Genomic DNA, 20,717 nt, shown 5'->3' with positions numbered 1-20,717 from the left:
AGAGAGAGAGAGAGAGAGAGAGAGAGAGAGAGAGAGAGAGAGAGAGAGAGATAGGAAGCGGGTGGTCACTGGAATGCAGAAATTCTCTACCCCTAAGCCGGACAAAACAAACCCCAGATCCCAAGATATCCACGACCACTGAGCCATCTCAGTAAACATGAAAGTGGGGAGCACTGGGACCTTGTGGAGATCTGACTACACTGACAAACAAGGAAGACATCAGCCAGCAAGAGGAGATGACTGTGAAACTTGCATCCCTGCTTTCTCTATGAAGAAATAACAGAAGACAGCTAAACATGGTGGCCTGGGCCTGTCATCTCAGTACCTGGAGGCTGAGGCAGAAGAGGGCCTTGAGTTTAAGACCAACCTGGGCTACACAGTACCAGTTCAGTCAGAGCTGTGTCAAACACACACACACACACACACACACACACAATGAGAAGATGAAAGAATTCATGAAACAAAGCATTGAAAGATGATGTCAGCATGGTTGAAAGGAGAAAATATACTAAAGTACAAAGGAAAGGTCAGGACACCTTTATTGAAGGCAGAAAAGCCAAGAGTCTCTGACTCTTCCGGGCGTGTGTTTCTGTAGACCCAGACCTCTTGCTGTGTTCTTTCCTATTATTTGAATCTGTGGTGTCCCCCATAAGCTGTATGTCAAAGGCTTGCTCTTTTGTTTGGTGATGTTGGGAGGCACTTAAGCCTCTGGGATATATAAAGCCTAATGGTGGATCTTTTAGTCATTGGGTTGCAGCCTTCCCAGATCTCCAGGAACCTTGGAGGGGACTGTGAGGCCCTGCCTCCCTAGATCCCCAGCCACCATAAAGTGAACAGCTTCTTCCACCATGCGCTCCTACTGTGATGTGCATCGCCATCAGCACCAGTCCCAAAATAATGGGGCCAATAAACCATGGTCAAATCCTCAAGGACTGAGAGCAAAGTAAACCTTTATTCTTTATAAAGTATTTGTTTTGGGCCTTTTGTCATGGTGCTAGAGTGACTAACAACCCTAATGACTATTCCACATGATTTTTGGCATGGTAGCAGTGGGAATGAGAGATACAGACAAAGCTTTTGTAGGGCTCCATCTCGAGGCTGAGGAGTTAGCACCAGCCTGGAGAGGATCAAGCTGTTCCTCAAACAAGGGGAGATGCAGGTATTTTTGGCTTCTGGAGGACATCAGGTACTTATGGGAACAAGGGTGTGGTAAAAACTAATGAAGTCTGGATGCTTAAGCTGCTGGGTCCATAAGCTCAACTATAGTAGGTGATTAGTAACCTCCAGATCTCTAAAAGTACCTCGGCTGATGTGTTCTACAGCCATCCACGTCATAGGTGTTCTATATAGCCACCCACGTTATACATGCTCTGAACAGCCACCCAAACTATAGGTGTTCTAAACAGCCACCCACGTCATAGGTGTTCTAAACAGCCACCCACGTCATAGGTGTTCTATACAGCCACCCACGTCATAGGTTTGCATAGTTTACACACTTCTGGAAACCTTACACCAGGACTTCTTACACTTGTCCACTTGCAGTCCGTTTTCACCCGAGAATGACCCTAGGTACAGATACATAAAAAAGGTATGCAAGTCAAAATTTGCCAACAGTGTAACACAAAACAACCCCAAAATCCTCGTGGGTTTGAGTATTATATGCTTAGGAACAGCGGTAGGGAAATAGTAAAAGTCTTTGTGATCCAAATTAAACAATTGTGTTTCTATAAGAGCAGAAATTTGAGGCTGGAGCGTCGGTTCAGTGGTTGAGTACTTGTGCTCTTGCTGAAGGCCTGGGTTTGAGTTCCAGGATCATCTGTATCTTCAGGTCCAGGGTATCTGATCCCCTCTTCTAACCCCCACAGGCACCTGGCACACATGTGGTGTACAATGTACATAAAATAGATCTTCAGTGAAACCCTGTCTCGAAAAAACAAAAAAAAGATCTTTAAAAATTAGAAAAAGAGAAGAAATTTTGTGTGTTTAATAAAAACAATGAAGTTTCTGTGAATGGTGACACACACCTTTAATTTCAAGAGGCAGGAGAATCTTCGTGAGTTTGAGACCAGCTAGTCTACATAGTGAGTTCCAGGACAGCCAGGGCTCAGGACAACATAGAGAGATCATGTTAAAAAAATAATAATTATAAATAAATAAGGAAAAAGGAAAAATATTAAAGATGAAAAATAAGATTAACAAAACAAACTGGGTGGTGGTGGCACACGCCTTTAATACCAGCACTCAGAAGGCAGAGACAGGTGGATCTCTGTGAGTTTAAGGCCAGCCTGGTCTACAGAGTGAGTTCCAGGACTGGCTCCAAAACTACAGAGAACCCCTGTCTCAAAAGACACCAAAAGAAAAAAAAGATTAGCAGAACAAAAGCCCTGCAGTTCCTAACATATAGTGCATAGGTTTGAATCCAAGCCGAGGTGTTTGGGGCACTATGGTGTGATGAGCACAGAGCAATTGTCGGTGCTGTGTGTTTAGAACCAGGACGGCCATGAGGTCACAGTGCCACACAGGTGAGCACTGCCAGAAATTCCTCAGGTGCAATGCACATTTGATTTTGAACTAATTTTTAGTCCTTGGGCATTTATAAAATGTTTGCTGTTGACAAAGATTTCACAGCTGTCACGTATGGAGTCATGACCCACAGTCTAAGAACTGCTTCTACATTTTGTATATGAGCTAGCACATTATCACAGCTCTACAAATGGTTCTCTCTTTGTGTTTCGAGACAAGGTTTCTCTGTGCAACCCTGGCTATCCTGGAGCTTACTCTGTAGACCAGGCTGGCCTTGAACTCAAGAAATCTGCCTGCCTCTGCCTCCTGAGTGCTGTGATTAAAGGTGTGTGCCACACTGCCTGACTGCAAATGGTTCTTACAAGAGGACAAACTGCATGCTCACACAGATGTAGGTGCCTTTGCCTATTTTACATCCAGGGTTGGTCAAGTTCACAGATGTGGAATCAGTGGACATGGAGGGCCAATGTGTTCATAGTCAGCTGTCTTTGGCATTTGCCGGGCACTTGAGGATCACCTATGATGTGACGCTGCAGTCCATCCTCTGAGGACATTACAAAGAATGAAAAGAGGCACAAAGCAATGGGGTTCAAATAGAAAAACCTAGAGACTATTATAGTGATGGTTTATTTATTAATTAGTAAATTTTATTTAATTAATAAAATAATTAATAAATGAAATATCACTCTAAAGCAATGATACATTGTCCCAAGCTGCCCACTTTCCAAATGAAGGATTCACCAAATCTGTCTGCCCTCGCTTCTGCGTTAGTTAAGTTCTTTCAATGTAAGCCACACATATGCCCTCAAGTGTCTTTGTGCATTGGGTTGGAAGGATGCCTGAGCACAAGGATCCGCAGATGAAAACCAGAACCCCTCTGGCCTCAGAACAGACTAGCAAGATTCCTCTGTGTTCCAAGCACATCAGAGAGGCCTAGGCCAGTGCTTTCCGGATTTCAGCCCTGTGCCCCTCAGACATATCGCTTCTCCCTGTGCTGACCTCTGCTTGGTGTGCTTCAGCCTTCTGATCAGTTCAGTCTTCGGTCCAGTACTGCACCTGGGAGCATCTCCAGCCCGGCCCCATCCACAAGCAGGCCTGAGAGAGAAGCGGGGGTATTCCTGCCTGTCTGGACTCTCCACCCCGGGAGAGTTGAGGCTCCACAGAGCTTGTGCTAAATGCATTTCTCCTGAAGGTTTCTGCGTTTCATTGTTTCTGGCTTCGACATAATCCATTTTGAACCTTCTGGCCTTGATGTACACCAGGGGTCAGTGACTTTTTCTTAAAAGGCCAAGTAGCAGAATCTAGGTGATGACCCTCTGAAGTCTCAGTCACACGAGTTGGCCTTTCCCTCCAGGTTAAAATCTCAGGAAGAATGAATACAGTTGACCGAGCCCACTTCCTGCATCAGTCCTTGGTACCCAGGCTGCAAATTATTTCTCTGTACCCTTGAATCCATACCTACCAGGAGCTATCAGCCATGGCTGCACGGATGAAGACATGGCCGCCAGGCTGCGCCCCAGAAGCCAGCTGTAGCTTGACAGGCATGCAACTGAGGCCCACTGTCCAGCAAAGCGCAGGTTTATAGCCATTGTATAGACGGAACGGAAGAACAAGGGACTGAAAATGCTTAGAGATTAAATAGCTTGATTTTTAGAAAAGTAATTGGCATGGGTGTGTAGCTCAATGGAGCCTTACCCAACCTGTGTGAGGCCCTGGGTTCTAGGAATCCCCAGCACCAGTGAGTGAATGAGCAATGAATGAATAAATTGACCAAGTCAAGCAGGAAAACCTGCACTTCATTGCCATCTGCTGGCCAGAACGGGTATCAGGCTAAAGTTCTGTTAAAGAGGTTTCCTTGTATGTAGAAAGAACCTTTTTCTAAGAAAAGCTGTAGTTTCTTTCCTTAAAAGAATTTACTATTCTAAAAATGACATTTTATTTATAAGACAGCTGTGTAAAATTGTTTGTATTTTACATGAAAACATTTAGAAGAAACAAAGTTGGTATTTTTACCCAAAAAAGGAATAAGAGATAGATATTTTAAATATCTTTACATAATTAAGGAATATAGAAAAATAAATATGAAAATATTAGGGGAATAAAGAGATGTATCGGCAATTAAGAACACTTGCTGCTCTTGCAGAGGACCTGAGTTTAGTTTCCAGCACCCCACAGAACATCTCATAACTACCTGGGGTTCTGATGGTTTCGTCTAGGCTCTGTGGGTACGTGCACACACATATACATAAAGATAAATTATTAAAAATTGACAAAATAAAGAACCTAGACAGTAGTAGGCACCTGATCTTTGAAGGGAAGCCTAGCCTGAGCTCTCATGCCTTCCTTCTGCTGCCTGACCACCTGTATCTTCTCACTGAACGGTGTGCCGTGTCCCCTGCCTCTGGACACTTACACTAGACTCTTTCCCTCCCATAGTTCCTCCTGGCACGGCACGCCTGGCTGACCATCACATAATGACGTACCAAGCAGGACATCCATCCCTGCACGGCAGCCCTTGTCCACTTGCCAAGTCTGGTTGCCTCTCTCCTCTTCCTGCATAAGCTCCTGCCAGGCAGACCCCTCCAGAAAACCCCTCTGGAAAGCACTGTGACCTCCCATTGCAGGATTGTGAACTCCTGCTCTTTCTCAGTCCAGGAACACTGGGGCATCTGTGACAGGTCTTCTAAAACCCAGCCCACATCTTCCTCAAGCCTAAGTTCTCAAGCTGCCCAGGGTTCTCATGCTGTCTGCTTCCTGCCCACATCCTGGCTGAGTGTCAGTATCTATCCACCTACCTGTGCAGAGAAGATGATGACTGGGTCAAGGTCACACTACTCAGGCTGTGCTTCCCCTTGTGTTCTATTGGTTGTTTATTCTTTTCTCTTTTGACTCTTTAGCTCTTATTCTTTGGAGGCCTGCCACCCAGCTCCCAAATAAAACACACACAGAGTCTTATTACTTATGAATGCCCAGCCTTAGCTTGGCTCGTTCCTAGCCAGTTTTTCTTTTCCTAAATTATCCCATCTACCTTTTGCCTTGAGATTTTATCTTTCTCTATTTCTGCATCTTTACTTATTTCTCCGTGGCTTGCTGTGTAGCTAGGTAACTGAGCCCTGATGTCTTCCCCTCCTTGTTCTGTCTTGTTCCTTCTTTCCTCTTGCTCCTATATCTTCTTTCTATTTATTCTCTCTGCCTGCCAACCCTGCCTATCCTTTCTCCTCCTTTGCTATTGGCCATTCAGCTCTTTATTAGACCAATCAGGTGTTTTAGGCAGGCACAGCAACACAGCTTCACAGAGTTAAACAAATGCAACAAAAAATGCAACACATCTTTGCACCATTAAACAAATGTTCCACAGCATGAAGAAATATAATATTCTACAACACTTGTGCATACAGAAATCAAGACAGCTCCACAGCTTTGAACCATCCTTCCAACGTGAGACAGTGGTGTAGTCTGGCAATGCTTGAGTACTTTTTAAAGATATTTTTATTTTCATTTTATGTGCATGTGCGAGTTTCTACCTCTGTGTACATGTACTATGTGTGTATGGTATTCCAGGAGGCCAGAAAAGGATGCCAGATCCTCTGGAACTAGAGTTACAGGTGGTTGCGAGTTGCCCCGTGTGGGTACTGGGAATTGAACTTGGGTCCTCTGCAAGAGCAACAGGTGCTTTTAACTGCTGAGCCATCTCTCCAGCCGTGCTGAGACAATGTTTTAATGTGAGCTGCATGTTAGCCTTCTTTAAATTCTTAAATATCAGGACACATACTTCCACTGTCCTAAAGTACCTTATTCAGTGGTTTGTTGATTAACCCTTGGCCCTCGAAGCGGATGCAGTCAGACAGTGGTGACAGCCTCTGAGATTAACATTCCATGTGTTTTTTGTTTGTTTATTTGTTTATCTCCCTCTATTGCTGTCTTTCAGATCGCCATGAGGTTATCTCCAAAGAAATTTTGGAGCTGGACCCTTGGGAGAACCAGTGGAATGTTGTCGCCATCAACGTCCTCATGCATGACAGCTATGACGTCTGCCTGGTAGCTAGGATGAACCCCCGAGACCTCATCCCACCACCCTCAGATCTTATCGATGAGGGTGGTGACCACCGAGGGCAAAGATGAGGGTCGCGCAGCTGGAGGGGCCATAGCCTGGCAGCCAGGTCTCCAAATGCACGACCCAGCATACTGTGTGGTGCTGACGTTCTCAATGCATGCATAGCGGCTGCTGTGTAAAGCTGTACTGAGCCATGCAGGGCTGGCAGTACAGGGTCTTCCCTTAGGGGCATCCCAGCCTGATAGAGTAGATAGGACGGTGATGAGGGTCATGAGAGTGGGACAGGGAGTGCAGGGAAGGCGGCGCCCTCCTCTGCTGGGGGCTCAGGAACACGACAAGCAGTCCCATGGGTGCTTTTGATGATGACGTCCTGGGAGAGGCCAATCAAAGACCCTAAAGTAGGAAAGCCTGTGCCTGTCTGTGGCATCTAGTCTAGCCTGGTCACACGGCTTGCACACAAGATTTGTCCCTGAGAGCAGAAAGGTTATAACTAGGTGACCAGTGCCTGAAAGAGGGAGAGCATAGGTCTGGGCCTGGATAGAGGAGCCATCTTTCTTGGGGCTTTGCCCCAGCTTAGTCTTTCTGTTAGAACTGCCCTGACCTACAGCAACGGTGCCCACTGTGGGCCAAATGTTCGTACCTGAGCCCAGCTCTGTCTGGACCATGGGCCACAGTGAGCAGAGCATTCCTGGACACAGGAATTGGGGCTAGTCCTGTGTGTCTAGACTGAACCTGCCCAGCGCCTCTGCCCAGAGCCTCGGCCCAGCTCTCGGCTGTACAGGACCATCCTCAGGTTGACTGAACAGAGCAGGTCCAAACATGGGGGCCCAGGCTCTAGTGAGGAGAGAAGAGTCGCCTATTGCCACCTTCAGATCCCTCTCCTGGCTGGGAAGGTGAGGTAAAGCCTACTTCAGGGCGAGCAGGGCACAGTGAGCGCTCCCTAGATATGTTAGGGGTGATGTGCAAATTACACGTGGAAACCCATCTATTCTGCTTCCATTCATATTTCTGGATGCACAGCAGATCCAGTTGGTGGCTGTTCTCCAACAGCTTCACAAGAGCTCCCGTGTAAGCAGGGCGGATGCCCTGGGATCTTTCCGGAAAACAGCAAACCCTGCATGGAGACAGTGTGTGTGTGCTCTCCAGGTTCAACCCCTCCCTGACAGGAGAGGCAGGCTCAGTCAAAAGGAGCCACTTGACCTTGTTTCTGACACCAAGTTGGGAATTCTGGGGGCCCAGCACAGGTGTGCTCCAGAATGCTACACTCCGGGAGGCAGGGACCGTGCCTGTCTCTCTGGGGTCACCCCTAAGTCCCTGTTGCATGGGTAGAGTTGGAGTGATCTGAGTCTGTAAGGGACGTCAAGTTCCAGTGTCCTCATTCTGCCCCCTAGTGGAGGATGGTAATCTGAGGTTTCCTTTTCTGAGGCAAACCAGAGCTGCTCCTCGCATTGGCAGCCAGGATGTAAAGAGGCTTTACTGTGCCTCTGCCCCCCCCCCAACTCCCCTTCCAGAATCCCTGTCCCTGCTCACCACCTCGGCATGTTAGAAGTGGCCTGTCACCTGGATCGTGGGCTGTAGTGGTTTATCTTCTGAATGCACTGGCCACTTGGCAGCCAGGACCATGGCAGAACTTTTCTAAATCTTGCCTTCCTCCTATACAGAATGGGAAGGGAAAGCCCACATCCTTTACAGGGCTGGTGTGTGGACTGAGTGAGAAAATGCTGAGTGATAGACCGTGTTAAACACAAACACCATGAACAGGCTTTCGCTGCTGGCCTTCTTACTGCCACCATGCATTTCCCAGGACTAGGGGCAGAACAAATCAGAGCCCAGCCTTAGGGAGTATTAGACTTCAGCGAGAGAAGGGAATGTGTTTCAGTTGTTTCTGATTTCCCCATGCTTGGCTCCTTAGCAGTGATGAGGACTCCCTTGGGTCTTCAGCCCCTTGAGAACATAAGTAGACGCCTCCAGGGCATCATGGGTAGTGAGAGTCATCCTGGGCTAGGACACCATCGCTGTCAATGCTACCCGGGTATGAGAAAGCAGCTTTGCAGGGAAGATGGTGGGGAGGACTCAGGAGAGTGGCTGGACTCCCTGGAGCAGTCGTGCCGCAAGCTGGAGGAGAGGCAGGAGCTGGGACTATTCTCAGCCTGTTTCCCCACAGGTGTGTCCAAGGTCTTGGATGTCTGCTGTGAATTCCCTTTGTTCTGTATCCAGAACCAGAGAACAGGCTTGTGGGCTTTAGTGCTCACTTTCAGCTCAGGGTTTCTTGTCTGACTTTCCTATTTGTGATTCAAAACAACCCACGCTGCCCTCCCGGAGAACTATTGTTGGAGATTCCATTTGGACAGACCTCCTGTTACTCCTTCACTGTCACTGAAGGGCTTCTGACACTGCGTGAAGACCCTTAGAAAATGCCTGCTACTGGGGCTTCTTATCTTTGTGAGGCAGGATTGCTGGGCGCTGAGCGAGGAAACACAATGGGGAAGTAATTTGGATGCCGGGCTGATAAAGGCCTGCAGCTGTCAGCCTTACTGACTCAGTTCGAGCTCCGCAAGAGGCAGCATTGTTCTCAGGCTGACTTTATAATGAAGAAACGCTCTGACTGCGGACTTATAAAATACATTTTTGCTAATGAACAATTGCCCGCATTTGGTTTTCGTATTGTGGGTGAGTGTGAGTTTCGGTTGAACAAGAATCCCAGGGTCTGGTAAATGTGGTGTTCTCGGAGTGGGGAACATCATGTCAGAGAGTGGACAAGCAGGAAAGAAGCAGGTGGGGCGTTGGGCAAGGAGCAGCAGGTGGCCTGCTTCCGGGGCAGTACAGACTCCGGCCCTTCTCTACACAAAGCAGATGTGCAAACACCGCCCCCCTCTTACTCCCTTGATATAGCCCAAGCTGGCTTCAATTTTGCAATCCTCCTGCCTCTGCCTCCCGAGTGCTGGGATTACAGGTGTGCACCACCACTGCCAGCTATAGTTTCATCTCAGTAGGCAAAAATGCCAAGACCCCACATTTCCCGTGTTACTCTACAACCTCAGCAGAACAAATTACTATGGATTCAGAGGCTTAAACCAGCTCAAATTTATCCCCTTACAGTTCTGGAACTCAAGGGCTAAAGTCTTTGGTTGGGGCTGTGACTCTTCTGGAGGCTCTTGCCTTTTGTTGCCTCCAGAACTGCTGAGCTCTCTTGTTCTGAGGCCCCTTCCTCCATCTCCAGAACCAGCAACCACATGTCCAGGTCTACATCTTCTCTCTTCCTCTCCCACTTTCTAGGATGCTATGATGATATTGGTCCACCTGGATGATTCAGGGGAATTCTTGCTAAAGGTCAACTGACTGGCAACCTTCAGGCTAGTGGTGACCTTAGTCTCTGCCATGTAACAAAACATAAGCAGGGTCTGGCACAGATGTGGTGTGGTAAGGAGATAGATTTCCTGCCTATCATATCCAAGTCCTTTCTGTTGCCCATACAACAATCATACAGATACACAAATATTTTATTCCCCCACCTTCTGTTTCTCTGGTCAGGAAACGCAGGGGAAATGACAGAGGTATCCATACAGATGCCTTGGCAGCTGCCAGCATGTGTCCTAGGACCTTGCTTGCCTGTGAAGACACAAGAGGTCACCTCTACTCCCCAGAAGGCCTCTAGGGGCAGGGATGCACATCCGTGAGGAGCCACCATAGATAAAAACCCATATAGCAGAAGGGGAAAGTGAGAAGAGGGAGCCAGGTCATGACAGCATTGCAGAATACCCAAACTAAATCATCCCAAAAGCTAGCCTTGCCTCTGGGCCTTGCCAGAGTCAACATCTCATGTGAACCATCCCCAGGCTTCTTAACAGTGGCACAGGGAGGAGGGCATCATAAGCAGGAAGTAGGGGGTTTGAAGGGCAGGGGAGTCATAAGTTGTCATCTTGTCATCCAGACTCTGGCCGTTGATTGGGCACACAAGGGTTAAGGCATACCTAATCCACCTGGGCATGGGGCTAAGCAAAGGCAGCTGTGCAGTCCAGATACCTGCTGGGAAAGACTCCACACACTGGAGCCAGTTGCTCCCTCATCAGACCTGTTCCACAGTAAGGCCCGAAGGCAGAAACACTCCTCTTGAAAATGGCCAATCAGAAAACAGTGAGAACTCCAGCCAGGGAAGCTGGTAGGGAACTGCAGATCCTACCTCTCACTTCTCTAAATCCAGCTCCCAGCCTCTCCCTCAGCTCTCCAGCAACCATCTGCAGCCTCCTCCTTCCCCTTTCTCCCTTCCCCTCCTACCATCTTGGGTGGATCACACATCTTCCCCTTCAATCTTCCTTCCCCCAACTCATCACTTTACTCCAGCCCCAACTGCACAGGCATCCCCTGGGAACCCGACAGCCAACCCTGCCAGAAACCAAGTAGGCCAGCAGAGCAGGGAAGGTGAGCTTCACGTCTTCCCGCTCCCTCCTCATCTCCAGATCCAATCCCCAGTCTCATCCCCAGCTCTGTAGCAGACTACTTGTTGTGATCTCCCCTCCCTCTCTGCCCCAGCCCCAGGGAACTGAGCAGAGCCTGGTGGAATACCCTGCTTTCTTCCCTTCTGTAGACACCTCCCAGTCTCCCCCACCCCAGCCCATCCTCATTCATTAAGTGCCACCCCCCCAATACCTAGAAAAACATTTTACCCTGAACCCTTGGAGGCACACCTATCAAAATCCCTTAAGAATTCCCTACCAGGCAATTTACAGCTACCACACCCTCCTAAGAATGAAAGAGGGCAACAGAAATCAAGGAACAAAACACCCACCCAACAAAGACAAGCTCAGATAACAGCACCAGAAACCCTACCAGACTAGGCCCTGAGAATTACAACATAGCTGAAGCATAAAACAAAGACATGAAAATAGCCTTTATGGATATGATAGAGGAACTGAATAAATCCCCTGGAGAAATCGGGGAAAACACAAACAATGGAAGGAAAACAGCTCAAGACTGGAAAGTGAAATTAGAATCAACAAAGAAAAAACAGAACTAAGGGAACCTGGAAATGAAAAACTCAGGAACTCAAACAGGAACCTCAGAGACAAGCCTCTCCCACAGACTACAAGAGGTGGAAGAGAGGGGCTGGAGAGGTGGCTCAGCAGTGAAGAGCACTGGCTGCTCTTCCAGAGAACCTTACTTCAATTCCCAGCAACCACATGGTGGCTCACAACCATCTATAATGAGTTAGTGCCCTCTTCTGGCCTGCAGGCAGACATACAGCAGAACACTGTATATATAATACATACATACATACATACATACATACATACATACATACATACATCATACATCTTTAGAAAAAGAGGTGGAAGAGAGAATCTCAGGCATTGAAGACACAAGGGAAGAAATGTACACCTCAATCAAAGAAAATGTTAAATCCAAAATACTGGAGATACAGAACAAAGAAAGAATAATAAAAGCTGCAAGGGGAAATGACCAAGTAAAGGGAGACCTATTAGGATTACACCTAACTTCTCAGGGGAGACTCTGAAAGGCAGAAGGGCCCGGTCAGATGTTCTTCAGACTCTTAAGAGACCAAAGATGTCATCCCAGACAACTATACCCACCAAAACTTGCAATCACAATAGACGGAGAAAATAAGACATTATGTGATAAAACCAAATTTAAGGAATATTTATCTACAAATACAGCCCTTCCAAAGATTCTAGAAGGTAAATTCCACTTAAAGAGATAAACCACATCTAGATAAATCACAGGGAATAAATAATCCAAGATCAGCAATTCAAGAGGGGAAACACACTAACACCACCACAACAACAAAATAACAGGAATCAACAGACACTGCTCAGTGATATCTCTGAAGACCAATGCTCTCAATTCCCCAATAAAAAGACACAGGCTAACAATGGATGTGAAAACAGGAGCCATCCTTCTGCTGCATCCAAGAAACACACTTAACATCATTTGGACATCACCTCAGGGTAAAAGGATGGAAAAAGATGGTCCAAGCAAATGGACCTAAGAACCAAGCTGGTTAAGCCATTTTAATATCTGACAAAATAACATTTGAACCAAAACTAATCAGAAAAGATAGGGAGGGACACTACATACTCATCAAAGGGAAAACTCCACCAAAGGACATTGTGATTCTTAACATCTATGCACCAAACATAAGGGCACTCATGTTCCTATAAGAAACACTACTCAGCTTAAATCACATATTGGCCTTCAGAAACTGACAGTAGGAGACTCTAATACCCCACTCTTGCCAATAGACAGGTCATCCAGACAAAACCTGAACAGAAATGCTGGCGCTAACATATGTTATAAACCAAATGGCCCTAACAGATATTTACAGAACATTTCATTGAACACAAAAGAATACCTTTTTCTCGGTACCTCATGGACCTTTCTTTAAAACTGACCACATCCTCGGACACAAAACAAGTATCAACAGATACTTGAAGAAAATTGAAATAACACCCTTCATTCTGTCTGACCACCATCAATTAGAGTTGGATATCAACAACAACAGAAACAAACAGAAAGCTTACTAACTCATGGAAACTTACTAACTCACTACTGAATGAAAATAATGAGTCAAGACATAAGAAAGATGTTAGAGACTTCCTAGATTTGAATGAAAATGAATACACAATGTATGCTATACAGTGAAGGTGGTTCTAAGAGGCCAGTGGATGGCACTAAGTGCCTACATAAAAAAATCTGGAGAGGTCTCATACTAGTAATTTAACAGCACACCTGAAAGCTCTAGAACAACAAGAAGAAAGCACATCTAAAAGGAGTAGATGTCAAGAAATAATCAAAACACAGGGCTGAAATCAATAAAATAGAACAACAACAAAAAATACAAAGAATCAATGAAACAAAGAGCTGGTTGTTTGAGAAAATCAGTATGACTGACCAACCTTTATCCAAATTAACTAGCAGACAGAGAGAGAATATCCAAATTAACAAAATTAGGGATTAAGTGGGGGACATCAACAGACACCAAAGACATCCAAAGAATCATAAGAACAAACTTTAAAAACATGTACTCTAAAAAATTGGAAAACCTAAAGAAATGGATAATTTCTTGATACATACCACTTACCAAAGTTAAGATCAGATAAGGAATCTAAACAGACCTATTCCCCTAGAGAAATAGAAGCAGGCACTAAAAGTCTCTCAACCAGAAAAGGGCAACCCCAGATGGTTTTAGCACAAAATTATACCAGATTTTCAAAGAAGACAATGCCAATACTCCTCAAATTATTCCACAAAATAGAAACAGAAGGAACAGTGCCCAATCTGTTTTACAAGATAACAGTTACCTTGATACCTAAACCATATAAGGACCCAACAAAAGAGAATTACAGACTAATTTCTCTTATGAACATAGATGTAAAAATTCCTAATAAAATACTTACAAACCAAACCCAAGAACACATAGAAAAGATAATCTACCATGATCAAGTAGGCTTCATCCTAGAGCTGAGCCTTTGGAGTTTGACTAAAGAGGTCCAGAAGAAAAAGGTCACTCTGGCCCAGTGTCTATAGGTCAAAATCACAGTCAAATGCTAGTCAGAGCCAAGTCCTGCCACTCATAAAGGAAAGTGACATCTAGCACTTATCGTTGTGGCCAGAAAGACACTTGACAACAAAATAATATGACATTGTGACTCGGTGCTTTGTATCAGTAAATGTCCCCTCAAAGAACCATATTAAACAAACCCAAGTACTATTTGGAGACAGTGGACACACTAGGTCCTAATGATTAGGAGGGGGAACTAGTGGAAGTTAGGTTATTGTGGCATGCCCTCTAGGGGGATATTGGGGTCCTGCCTTCTTTCTTTCCTCACTCCCCAGCTGCTATGTATTAACTGCAGCAGGATACTCTGTGTGCTGGTTTGATAGAAAATGGCTCCCAAAGGGAGTGATACCATTAGTAGGTGTGGCCTTGTTGGAATAAGTGTGTCACTGTGGAGGCGGGCTTTGAAGTCTCATATATGCTCAAGCAGTGCCTAGTGAGCCAGACCACTTCCTGTTGCCTTCCTATCAAGATGTAGGACTCTCAGCTTCAGCATCAAGTTTGCCTGTACACCACTATGCCACACCACGGTAATGGACTAAACATGTACTTACTGAAAATGTAAGACACCCAAATTATGTTTTTCCTTCATAAGAATTGTTGTGACCATGGTGTCTCTTCATAGCAATAGAAACTATAATTAAGACAGAAGTTGGTACCAGGGACTGGGGTGTTGCTGTGATAGACCTGACTGTGCTTTTGTTGGAAAGAATATGGACCTTGGGACTGTGGATTAGAAAAGCAGTTGACAACTTTAAGTGCTGCTTAGTGGGTTATACTAATTGAAACATGGAAGACTGTGGGGCTGAGGGTGATTTGAACTGTGGGGGACTGGCTCAAGATATTTCACATGAGAATAATTTGAATATGTTGCCTAGAGACTGTTCTTGTGAAATTTTGGTGAAGAATGTGGCTGCTTTTTGCTTTCGTTTGAAGAGTTTGCCTGAGGCTAAAGTAGAGTTTTGGATTAATTGCATTGGGGGAGAAATCCCCAAACAGCCTAGTACTGACTGTTGTGTGGTTACTACTGGTCACTCTTACACGGATTTATATTGAAAAGGTAGAAAAGGAGCCAGCAGTGGAATGGAACTGAATCCTATGTTCAAGGAGAAATGGAATAAAAGGCAAGATCCCCCCAGCTAAGTTTCCAACTTGTGAAAATTAAAGAAAAGCTTAGAGCCAGGTTTGGTGGTGCATGCCTTTATTTCTAGCACTCAGAAGGCAGCGGCTGGTGGATCTCTGAGTCTGAGGCCAGCCTGGTCTTCAGATCCAGTTTCAGGACAGCCAAGCTTAGCTAGCGAAGGAGAAAAAGCTGGGGAAGATGTAATTGAGTAAGGGAGCCATTTTCCAGTCACAGCGAGCAGCAGAACTTGGCAGTTTCAGCCACATGGTTCTGACTTTAGAGTCAAAGCAGTTATGGAATATTCCACATGGTTCTGACTTTAAAGTCAAAGGGGTTATGGAATATTCCTCCTATGGCTAAGGAAAGCCCCTGAGGTCAGGCATGTTTCAGAGAGGCCACTGTGTGAAGCTGTGTAGTTGAAGCCTGGATTGCCTTGGAGACCCCGGATGCTTGAGATGCCAGAGCCATGGGACACCTACACAGTAGAGCTGCTAACAGGGAGTGGAACCAGCCCGAGAGAAAGAGAAGTGTGTTGCAGCCAACAAAGCTGAATGGAGCTGGAGATCTGAAGAGTGCTTTAGTACAATCAAGTACTGAGAGGAAAGACAAGGGTGGAGAAAACAGAACCAAACACAGATCTTGAGTGAGATGGAGCAATTACAGCGCCAGGAGACTAAGGGGATGTCTGTCAATCTTCTGAACTTGGTGAAAGCTTAAATGCCCAGATCACCTTGAAGAGAGAGCTAGCTGGCTCAATCTGACACATTTCCTAGTAACCTGCTGGCCCTTCAACTGAGTGCAGCTCCCCTCCAATGCCCTGCAACTGGGCTTAAGGGGAGCTCCATGTCCTTGCCTCTTCCTTGCAGAAGTGTCTGTGCTTAAGAAACATTTGATGTCTTGGCCCCCACCGCACCTGCTTCAGGAGCCCACACAGGTGAGCACAGCCACATCACCATCACAGGGCCAAGGTGATGCAGAGGAGCTGGGGATGGCAAAACAGCATCTTAAAGAGCGGCCCCACAAACCCAGACCCAGAAGAAAAACACACCCAAGCCAGCCAAAGCTGACATATTGTAGTCCAGCAGAGCCACAGTACAAGCCCTGTGTGGGAAGTGTAAGTCCCTGGGAGAAAGACGGTCAGATCCAAACTGGAGCCAGAGGAAAGGAGGCAGAATTCTAGAAAGGGAAATTTGTAGAAAGGAAAATCTAGGAAAATGGTTTTCTTGTTTTAAAATTTTAAGAGAGAAGTCAACTGTTAAAAGTACATGGTAAACTGAGCATGGTGGGACACACCTTTAGTCCCAGCACTTGGGAAGCAGAGGCAGGCAGATCTCTGAGTTTGAGGTCAGCCTGGTCTACAGAGCGAGTTCCAGAATAGCCAGGGCTGTTACACAACGAAACCCTGTCTCTAAAAAAATAAAAAATGGAAACTGGTGGCAGTGTGCTGTGGCATCTGTGACATTCATGAGTGTGAGCTGTATAAACACAGAAAAGAACAGCAAGTCCCACCGCTTGTGGGGTTTGTGTACATATTGAACTAATATGGAATCATTTGAAATTGGATTCTGTCATTTTAAGGTGTGAGCTGTAAACCCTTAGGCAATCAAAGAAAATACAAAGAAGCCTGGAGAGTTAGTTGGTTCAGGGGTTAAGAGCACTTGTTGCTCTTGCAGAAGACCCAAGTTCAATTCCCAGAATCCACACAGTGGCTTACAACCATCTGTAACTTCGGTCTCAGGGGATCTGATGCCTTCTTCTGACCTCCTTAGGCACCAGGCACATATGTGGTAAACAGACATATATGCGAGCAAAACACTCATACATACAAAATAACAAATCTAAAAAAAAAGTTAAAGAAAGTAAAAAGAGGTGCTAGAGTTTCAAGAGTTTATTTAAATTTTTTATAAATAAAAACTCAGGAGTCAAATATTAGGGTGAAAACTTGACTGATTAGAGAAATGATGGAGAAGCAATCAATGACCTTCTCTCTGCTTTCCCTATCCAAAAGGGCCCATGAATCTTTATAAACTCCTCTCTACTTCCTTTGTCTCTCTATATGTATCCTGGGTCCTCCAAAAGCTCTATAGCAGCTGGGTGGCAGTGGCGCACGCCTTTAATTCCAGCACTCAAGAGGCAGAGGCAGGCAGATCTCTGTGAGTTCACAAGACAGGCTCCAAAGCTACAGAGAAACCCTGTCTCAACAAAACAAAACAAAACAAAACAACAACAACAAAAAAAAAAAAAAACAAGAGAGAGAGAGAGAGAGAGAGAAGAGGAAAAAAATCTTTATAGCTAATCCTGGTCAGTTAGTTGCTAACTCTGCCCCAATTTAAGTTTAAACTTTATTAGCAGTCTCTGAGTGTCACTGTGCAAAAAATCCTGCAACAAGAGATGGTCAGTGGTTAAGACCAATGCTGATCTTACAGAGGACCTGAATTCAGTTCTCAGCACCCACAAAGAGGCTCACCACTACCTGTAACTCCAGCTCCAGGTGATCTGAACCCTGGTGTGGTCTCCTCAGGTATTGTACACACGTGGTGCTCATATATACCTGCAGACAAAACATCCATAATTTTAAAATAAAATAAGTATATCTTAGAAAGGAAGGAAGGAAGGAAGAGAAAGAAAGGAAGGAAGGAAGGAAGGAAGGAAGGAAGGAAGGAAGGAAGAAAGAAAGAAAGAAAGAAAGAAACAAACAAACAAACAAACAAACAAACCTATTTGGGGTGGGAATGGGCTTCACTTGGTAGAGTGCTTGCCAAGCTCATACAAAGACCATGTTCAATTCCAGCATCACATAAACTAGGTGTGGTAGCACACATCTGTAATCCTAACACTGGAGATTGAGTCAGGGAACCTCAGAAGTTTATACATGAGATCCTGTCTCCAAAAGAAAAAAAGAAGAAAGTCAGGCACAGTGTCACACACCTATAATCCTAGCACACGAGAGACAAGCTGATCTCTGTGAATTCAAGGCAGGCCTGATCTACACAGATCTGTCTCAAAGAGGGGACAGGAGGAAAAAGTGAATCCTGTGTCCAGCAAACAACTGTATCAGCAATAGGAGACATGAATTAGCAAGCACCCTGTCTTAACAGCTTCCCTCAGAAACAACCCATGCCTCCATCTCATCCAGCTACATGTTGGCCACTTGTGAGTTTTCTTCTGAGCCCATGAAGAACCTTCCTGATTCTCTTCAGCTTACGAGCTAGATGTGTTTACCTGGTTGCCTCTTGCCCTGTCACCACAATAGGCAAGGTTGTGAATGTGCCCTTATGCTGTGGAACAATCTTTGTACACTGTAAATATGTACTGCTCTCATTGTTGATAAAAGCTGACTGGCCGATGCCTAGGCAGGATTTTCAGGGCAGAGAGAAATGCTGGGAAGGATGGAGTCAGAGGAGTCATGAGAGAGATGCAGAGCCTCAGGGGCAGCATATAGATGAATAGAAATGGGTTCATTTAATTTGTAAGAGCTAGTTAGTAATAATTCTGAGCTATTAGCCAAGCATTTATAATTAATAATTAGTCTCTGAGTGGTTATTTGGGAAGTGGCTGGCAGAAGAGAGCTGATTGAGGTCCCTAAGAAAAACTCTGCCTATACCCTTAGAGCTGAGTTTCCACAAACTCCAGTAGGTCAAGTCAGCTCCTTTGGGGAGATCCACGGAGTGCTACCAATTTATAATCTGTCTCCATTTAGGTGAAAACTTTGGGTCAGGGACAATTATCCATGTCTATCATTAATGCCTTGACTCAGGACAGAACACAGGACAGTGGTAAATTGCTTAGTTTGTTTTTCTTGGAGTGGAACTTCACTCTGTGAACACGGCAGGGCAACACCAAAAGGCATCCCAATATTAGCGTACTATACCTGAGGCAAAGCCTCCCCAAAGTGGAGCCTGTGCAACCCACAATGGCATATAGGAGGGACTGGACACAGAAAGCAGCTAAGGCTGCAGTCCTGCAGACTCAATCCTGCTCTTCCCTTTCTTTGTAAATAAAGATTTATTGCAATACAGTCACGGCCACTCATTTGTTACTGTCTGTGGCTGCTTTTGTGCTAACAGAGCAAGAGCAGAGCTGGGCAGTCACACAGAAGTCAATTCCTGGGAAACCTAAAACACACACTATCTTGTCCTTGTAAAAAGATCTTTAAGGCCACTGGTGGCTAGCCTTGGAGAGATAGGTCGGCTTCTAGGGCTACCATGTTCTCATGTGATCTGTGTGGGTACATAACCATGCGAACTTTGAACATAGTTGTTGATTCATAATTTAATTATTTTCATGTCAAATCCCTTGCTCCTCTCATGAAATTCCCCTGAACTAAGACCTCCAAAATTAAAAAGATAAAAATCCACAAGACCAGAGAAAAAAGACAGTGCCAGGTGAATGATGCTTTGGACAGCAGATGAACATGAAGTCGTAGCGGCATTTCATCTGTATTTTAATAAATAAAGCTTGCCTGAAGATCAGAGAGAAAACAGCCCCACTGGTCAGCCTTACAGACCAGGCAGTGGTAACACACACACACCTTTAATTCTATAGCCACATTAGTTTGCCATAGAAACCAAGCAGTGTATGTCTTTAATCCCAGCCCTAGAGAGGATTATAAAACAGGAGGAGACAGCTCCCAGACTCAGTCTCATCCTAGAGACAGGATCGCCATTTCGGACTGAGGCCGAGGTAAGAGCCAGTGGCTGGCTGCTTTGCTCTTTGGTCTTCAGGTTGAACCCCAATTTCTCTCTCTGAGTTTTTATTATTTATGCTTCATAAAGTGATTCTTCCTATTTGGCAACTGCTTGCAAAGGTGGGGTGTACTATCAGTGCCTCTGGAGCAGAGGTGTGGGTGAGACCAAAAGCAGAATGCTTAGTCTATAAGGTTTTGCATAATGGCAACACCTCCATGATGCCTCTGAGCAGTGTGTTAAAAATATGTGCAGGCTAAAAGTTGAAGTTCTTAAAGTAAAAAAAAGGGGGGGGAGTTATTAGGTGTGGTAGTACACACCTTTAATCCCAACACTTGGGAGGCAGAAGGAGATTGACCTCTGCGACTTCTAGGTGCGACCTTTAATCCCAAAGCCTGGGAGGCAGAGACAGGCAGATCTCTGAGAGTTCAAGGACAGCCTGGTCTACAGAGTTATTCCAGGTCAAAGATACAGAGAACCTGTCTCAAAAAGCAAAAAATAAAGTAAAAATAAACAAAATAGAGGTTAAAATAAAGCGCACAAAGATGGAAAATACACAGAGAATTTTGATACTGTATGCTATTATGCTCTGTTTAATTGTTTGAATGCTGAGGAAGGAGCAACAGCTGCTAAAAGATATTTGTTTATAAATGCTGCTGAACTAATCCAAAATAGATATTTTGAAAATACCTTGACTTCAGAATTTGGATCTAAGGATATGATACTTTGGAAAAGAGATTCTTCTTTTGTTTTCACAGA

The 20,717-nt window shown here is 45.2% G+C and overlaps 1 protein-coding gene across 3 annotated transcripts in view; it reads left to right on the top strand.

Moving 5' to 3' along the window:
* The window catches only part of Kbtbd12 (kelch repeat and BTB domain containing 12), a 78,709-nt gene extending 69,452 nt beyond the window's left edge, over positions 1-9,257 (top strand). For 2 of the 3 annotated variants that reach the window (XM_050165447.1, XM_050165448.1), the window contains exon 6: positions 6,452-9,257. In XM_050165447.1, the coding sequence (XP_050021404.1) occupies positions 6,452-6,645 (194 nt within the window). In that variant the 3' untranslated portion in view covers positions 6,646-9,257. The remainder of the gene's footprint in view (positions 1-6,451) is intronic. The other variant, XR_007595888.1, reaches the window with a different exon arrangement.
* Positions 9,258-20,717: the final 11,460 nt, after the last annotated feature.

The sequence above is a fragment of the Alexandromys fortis genome, unplaced genomic scaffold (genome assembly GCF_014885135.2).
Source record: "Alexandromys fortis isolate MF-2015 unplaced genomic scaffold, M_Fortis_MF-2015_v1.1 scaffold_158, whole genome shotgun sequence".
NCBI classification, from domain to species: Eukaryota; Metazoa; Chordata; class Mammalia; order Rodentia; family Cricetidae; genus Alexandromys; species Alexandromys fortis.
This window is presented reverse-complemented; position numbering and strand designations above follow the sequence as displayed.